This window comes from Echinococcus granulosus (assembly GCF_000524195.1).
Source record: "Echinococcus granulosus chromosome Unknown EG_S00013, whole genome shotgun sequence".
In the NCBI taxonomy this organism is placed as follows: domain Eukaryota; kingdom Metazoa; phylum Platyhelminthes; class Cestoda; order Cyclophyllidea; family Taeniidae; genus Echinococcus; species Echinococcus granulosus.
In genome coordinates this window covers 1,569,296-1,576,461 of record NW_020170393.1, presented here as the reverse complement: position 1 = coordinate 1,576,461, position 7,166 = coordinate 1,569,296, and the positions used below count along the sequence as shown (strand labels likewise).

General features: G+C 40.1%; 1 protein-coding gene across 1 annotated transcript; it reads right to left on the bottom strand. All coding sequences in view use genetic code 11, as the record gives it.

The window, feature by feature from the left end:
- Positions 1–221: 221 nt before the first annotated feature.
- Positions 222–5,970, bottom strand: EGR_02871 (hypothetical protein; the record flags this gene model as incomplete). Its single annotated transcript, XM_024492120.1, has 3 exons — positions 222–461; positions 3,231–3,401; positions 5,890–5,970. 3 exons carry the CDS (start codon positions 5,968–5,970, stop codon positions 222–224), a joined length of 492 nt encoding a protein of 163 aa, XP_024353614.1.
- Positions 5,971–7,166: the final 1,196 nt, after the last annotated feature.

Genomic DNA, 7,166 nt, shown 5'->3' with positions numbered 1-7,166 from the left:
TCGTTCCCTTTCCTTGCATGTTACTAGCAGAGTTCTTCCTCGTGGAAGTCGGAATAAACCATGCCATAGACTGGCTTCCCATCATGCGCTTTCTTCATAGGGCATGCATTCTTGATGCCTTCAATCACCATTGCATGGAGTAATAATCTTGTAATCTCAAACACGATTTAGGTATTTTTCTGCAGAAATAGCCATCCTTAAGACAAGAGTGGTGAGTGCCTCTAGATTAAATTGATCTCTGTGGTCTGTTGAATTTTCATTACTGTAAGATTTTGGTTGGTCTTTCGATAGGGCGTGTCATTCTCTAGACTTACACTGCATTTCAGAGTTTGGCAAACGATTGGAATGTTGCGATATTGTGCATGCACATTTACTCTTGCATTATTATCTGCAATTTTGGATATGCTGTTGACATGACAAACTGCAGGTCTAGTGTAGGCGAAAGCAAAGCCCACAACTACCTAATTTAACATATTTTAACAGGAAGTAATGTTATGTTTGGGAAAAATGTGAACAAATAATTTACAATGTCATGCTATGTATGTCCTGGATACTTTAACTTATAAATAAACTTCCTTCCAACAAAAAAATCTTCGCAAACATCTTCAACTTTTCATGGTTTTAAGCATGACCCTTGCCTTATTGCATGATGGACGAAAATAGTAGAGGGGAATGTCGCATTTGGAGGAATAAACAAATGGGGCACGGAATTTGTTCAAACTGTAGGTGTGCAGGTGCACGGAAAACAGTTTATGACTCCAGCATACACGCTTTGGAATGGGCCACAGATTTTAAACCACTTGAATAATCGCCTTCTAGAGATCCTGATCCATCATAGGCTTAGCAGCATTGCAATGCATCGATGCGGTTTTCTTTAGTTTTGTCTTCCTCTATGCGCCTAGTGATGCAGACGTTTTGATAGTCCCACTGCGCTGTAATTTAGGGGCCATAAACCACAAAACAGAAGCCTCAACAGGTATGACCGTTTGGTTAGGAAGTACGTTTAGAGCCCACCTTCCAACTGGCTTCTCCCGCTTTGCTCTCGATGGACCAGAGCACAGCCCACGTTCTTGTTGGGCGGAACAGAGGCAGATGCCTCATTATTCATTTTAAACAGATAATAATGAAGTGCTTCAAAATATAATCTGGGCTTAGGACCCCGATTGGCGGAAGATTTGGTGGTATAATTTTAAAAGCTTGAAAACTGCAGTTCGAAAGTAATCTCAGCGAATATCTAAAAGTTGTTTCAGGTCAGCTTAAGCCTAAAGAGCACAAAGTAGAAATTGAAACATTCTGGGGTTTGCGAATAGAAGAGTCTCGTTTGTAAAATGAACAGTAGTGGCCTAATTTTAAATACGGATGACATGGAACGGACTATGCATGCAAATTGTCTAATTATAAACACACCATGGGCGACAATTTTTCAAAATTTGACTCTGAGCCATCTCCGTAGAAGTAATCTTTGCTTCACTCACCCTAATTCAAAATTGTTCTGTGGATCTGGAAAACAATTTGGAGGGCGGTGAAACCCGCTCCTTTTTTCTCACATCTTAAGGGTAGTGTAGGACATCATTGAAGAGTGACATTATTTCCCCTAAAGTAATTATAAATATTCCCCCTCTAACAGCATTAAAATGAGACTTGATGCGGCAGCAAAAATACATTTGATTTGGATGCGCACATAGTCACTACAGAATGGGCAAAAATAGTCTGAAAACGGATGCCCGTGAGCAATGAAGTGAATTATATGAGAAGGAAAAGAATGGAACGTGCATATGCTAAACCCACTGCTCCTTCATGGAGTGGTTGAAGCATCTTCACACTGGGAATAGGTTTGGACACTTGGGAAGCATGCTTCAAAAAATCCCATTCTCTTCAACTTGCGCCTTTGTAGATTGCTTCAGCTCGTTATAATCAAAAGGTCATATTATGAACGCCTTCCGAAATTTCACTTAAATTTTATTTACACAAGGTACTGATCGATTCTCAGACAAAGTGCCAAACTCTCGTGCGTCAACTTGGAATAAGGCGAAAAGTGGTGCTCGACTCCCTTTGTGGAATCAAGGCTCGTGTACTTCATGGCTGTCAAAGGATGTATGCTTCCCTCTACCACCTGCCATCACGCGACGCCAGACCAAGCTGAATGCGACAATCGGAGAGGTTGTAAGTCCCCTGTCCATTAATGAATATGTATAGCTTAAAAGCCTAGTGGGCTTTACAGCATCACTTTTCCTACAGTGATAATTTGCCCAAATTCTGTTCATTGGCCTGGAAGGACGGCCCAAAAACCCTTCTTCCTGCCATGGAGACAATGCATTATTTTGCCTTAGTTTTACCAAAATTAAAGAAGGCGAAACCTCTTTTCAGATATTCAAAGCTTAAAAGATGCCACTCTAGGCAACATCTTTGCTGGTATTATTCAGTATTTGGGTAATTCTTTAAGGTGCCCTTGTATTCACCTGGTGGTTTTGTGGGAATAATTACTTTCTGATAATTAAAGCTTTCTTTGAGCAGAAGCCCAAAATTGCCATCCCTACCGAAGGCAGGTCATTAATTTGTGATGATAAACATTTTATAAAAAATTGAATATGCGTGATTTTCTTTCTTCCAGCTTTTTATTTTGCTCACCTTCTAATTATGGTGGTGAACAAACCGTTTGATTTTACATCGCCCATAATGGATTATGATACGATTTTTTAACAAAAGGTAACATTATCACCTCCTTGCGAGCATTGAATTCGGAGGAGGTGATACCAACACATTTTCGTTTAAAATGCGATTTAAAAAGTGGGTTTGATTAACTGTCTACTTGTGTGGATAGTTCCACTACTCTGAGGTCCAAAAATACCGAGACACTGAGTCATTTAATTTACAAAGTGGATGACGCTCCAGATTTTGGCACACGCACAACAAAGCATCGCAATATTTTGCGAAGCATCTTTGTTGATAATGCAGAACGGATCAGGGCTACTAAATGAAGGCCTTTTGCGATGCTTACGAGTGGTATTAAAGCTGCTTTCTGGTTGGTTGTTCTTATTTTCGATGGCCTTTAACGTGTTATGAACTTGTGAGATCGAGGAGAGAGAGAACTGTGTCCAATTAACATACATGACAGACCGAATCCCTTAGCCGGCCACGTACACTACCTACTGAGGTTTAGTGAAATCTGCTGCTACAATCTCATAGTTTACTCTAGACTTTCGAGAAGAGTGGAAGTAACAAATACTCACAAGTAGTACAATTTGGTTATTTAAGAATGAAATTATGCAGTTAGCATTGGTGGCCAATTCTCGACGCACTTGCGTACCCCGTTGAATATTTTCTTCCGCAAGAGTAAGATGGATGAATGACACGATGCTCACCATTAAAGCAAGGAGAAAATATATGTTGATGCAAGTCAACTGAGAAAGTGACAAATTTAAAATAAAAATTTGCTTGATTTGTAAGGAGATGTGTGAAGCCAACTGGTATTAATGTGACTTAACTCTTCGTATATTAATGATGCTTGGCAATCATTTGCCGGTAATTTAGCTAAAAAATCATATTTTGTTTATGAGATACGAAGGCATAATAATATGCTTCTCAGTGAAAGGAGGTGTTTCCGGTCCAGTCTGAAATTTAAATTTATAACTGAGTTAAACAAATGCGACTGTAGCAGTACTGCATTTGGTGGAAGTCGGTGTGTGACCACACACTAGTAATAATTGAGCATATCCAAGACCATTTTAACCCCGGTCCAGTCAAATCACTCTTCATTAAGATGGAAGGCAATGGTAGAAGGTTTCTTGTCAACAGATTAACCGCGGCACCGTCAAGTCAGTTAGGCCGCCCCGATCACTGAATCATGCCGTCTCAGTCGCTCAGGTTTACGAGGAGAATTAAATGTTGTCAGTGTGTGTAATGTAACCAAACATTCTGTTTTAGTGTTTTGCCTCCTCCTCTTAACTTCAGAAAGGACCTGGAGCACCGCATCCGCGTGGTCAAGTAGGTTTCCCACTAAATCATACCACAATGTTTCAACTGATGTATTGTGCTCACATTCTAAGGGGTTGGGAGTTCATTATGCTCCATGCAACTTTCAAGAACGAAACATTCTTTCTGAGGTGTTTGTAGCCAACGGTATTTTATATATTCACTCTCGTAAAGCCGTATATTTGAAGTCATTTTTAATATAGAGGAGCAGGCTTTTGGAGGTCTCACGGAAGTTAAGTCTTCAGATGTTTTGGTACAAACGCATTACTGACTCAGGTTTTGATGACAAAACAGAAATAAAATATGTCACCTCCCAATCACTAATCTAAGATTAAATCTAAGTAGCAAATAAGACCCACTCTAAAAGTTACATGCCGTGTGTGTAATTAATGCTTCCCTTTTCCTTTGGAGACCCACTACTCTATTTTCATAACCATTGATTTGACAGAGAGAAATTTTGAGATGTTGGTAATAAAATAGCCGGTGACTTGGAGTCAGACTATCAAATGCATAAATCAGTTAAGCAAGTAAAAATTAGCGAAAGTAGGGATAAGGCTTCAACATCTAGTGTAGTTTATTGGCAGATTCGTGGTAAAGTGCCACCTAAGTCATTCATAAATCACATGGGGCCTGGATTTTACCCTAAAAACGATAACATCGTGGCACATAGGTGTCCTTAATTACAGCTCTCGCACACTCTGAGGCAACATTCAAGCTTTCCCCTCCCTCAATATGAGAGGGTCGAGTAATATAGTTCCTTGCAATAAAGACTTTAAGCCCTATCTTTCTTCTTTGTTTCTGAAATATCTCCCTTTTCCCATCTCCGAACATAACCTACTCAAGCAATTCCTATAACTCTGCTTTATTTTCCATGCATTGTATCTGAACTCGATGAGGAGCTCAAAAAGCTAAACTGCATTTCGGGAGTCACACGACGTTGCAGTGATGAGGTTGGGGATGTCATAGGGTGAGAGGAAATGAGTGATTCTGGGTAATGTGCTTCTGAATGGATTTTGTGTGGCAAATTAGCGTCCAGTGAGATGACGAGGAACGGCCCCCTCTGTCCTTGCCTTTTGCATAGTTTGAATTTTCACTTCATTGCAATAAATTTCGCCCAACGAAACACAGCATTGCTTCTCTTCAAAGACGAACAATAGTTTTACTCACCCATCGAAGTCCTATTCCTCAAGAACTCTTGTTTTCAATTGGTATAGAGCAAACGAGAGCAAAATATATGAATATGCGAACATGTATACAACATTATGATTCGGTCTGTCACAAGATCGATGTCGCAATCACATGATGTTTGTCCTTTGTCACTCGATGATATTTCTTTACGTCAGGGTGTCACGAAGAGATGGATCGAATTATATGCACTAATTGAGATATAGGCTGTCATTCGGGTCTAAGGTTGATCGTACTTATTGGTAATTAATATGATAACAGTAATAGCATTGCTGTTGAGCTAACGTTACAATTTAAGGTGACAAGTGATTCGCGTAACAGTACAAAAGTGGATTTTGCACTTTGTCCATTATTTGTTTAACTCCTTGTTTTGCCTACACGGACACAACTGTCTCCGCCATTGCGCTACCTGCTAGCAGCAGGTCATCCAGGATCCCCACAACCTTAATTGACGTCTGTGTGACAGTTTCCGCCCTAGTACTACGCCTTCTTTCGACATTAGGCGGGACCCTGTGTGCTACAGTTTTGCACAAGTAGTGAAGGAATAACGTGACAGCTGAGAATACTTAAAAACGACTCTGATTTATAGAAGCAATCAGTCAAGATTAGATGTGCTTTTCCATTTCTTTACTAACTTGCTGCTCACTTACTCATCTTGACCAAGGCTAGGTAACACACAAGTCATTGGTGTTAAAATGGAATATTAGTCTGTAGACACGAAAATCCCCCTACCATCGCAGTAAGGTAGGATATTAACGAAATACAACAAACTTTGTTATTGACTTCAAGAGTCAACAATTTAGAGACAATCATGAAAGGGAAGTTTCAGTACTGCCCAGAAGAACAATCGGACGGGATAACAGAGCAAGGCTTTGCAGGGTTTCGGTGATTTATCAGCAGCAATTAGTGGATGTGAAGGTTGCTCTGAAGCTTTGTCAGATTATTCAGACTGCACGATTAATTAAGCTTAATATCAAGCAAAATATGTAGACTGTCCACAACAGCTGAGAAGGACCTTCATTGAAATATGTTGCCACATTCGGTTCCTCCATTATGTTTCCGTGCCTCTGGACTTCATTTAAGCTCAGCACTGTCTTGCCTGTGCACTACATCACTTAACACATTTCCGCTTCTGTCTGACAAAACTTCAACGGGACAAGCTAGATGATTTCCAAAAGGATAATGTACGTCTAAGTTGTGCATGTGTAAGTGTGTGCCCACGAGCTAGCACTCCTCATTCTGCGTAGGTTGTGGCCACAGCTTGATGGCGCGGTTTGTCAAACATGTCATTCCTGTTAACAGTCCAACCGCTACCCTGTAAATGTTAAGAAGAAAGTCCTGTCTAGCGTTTAGGAGAAATCTGTGGCTACACCTCAAATAGGTAAAATTTAACTTAAGATATTTGCTCTTTAGTGTTTCACACTTGCGCAACTGAAATACTCAGCTCAATATGATTAGAAAAAGGAATTGTGCAGAGGTTTGTAATCTTGTGACAAAGCCGCATTTAATAGTTTTCCAGATTATCTCGCTCCACATCACTTTTTGTGTAGCCTCAGAACAAAATAGTTTTGTGTACCGTTGCGGAGCCGTTGGAGCTGTTCAACGATCATTTCTGCGACGAAACACCTAGTTGGTAGAACATTAGATTGGGATGTTTGCAGATTTGTAGTGTAATCTGTTTTCAATCACAATCCTACAAAACGAGATGCATTTTCGATGGATTAGTTATGGCACGTTGAATATCATGATGGGTGAGCATGCAGGAAGTTAGAGTGGTAGACACGCAGGCGTGTAAAGAAAAAAGAAGGTAGGCGGATAGACAGTAGGTAGGGATGTAGGTGGGTACTTCATAAATCTACTAGCAAGTAGCAAAATTTAACCTTCCTGCCAATTGTACTTTTATCCAATGAGAAGTGGAAATTATGTGGTCTCACTACTGACAATTTACACTGTACCGATAGTGCATAGTTAGAAACACACCATCAGTGAAAGCTAATTCCAATCAAAGT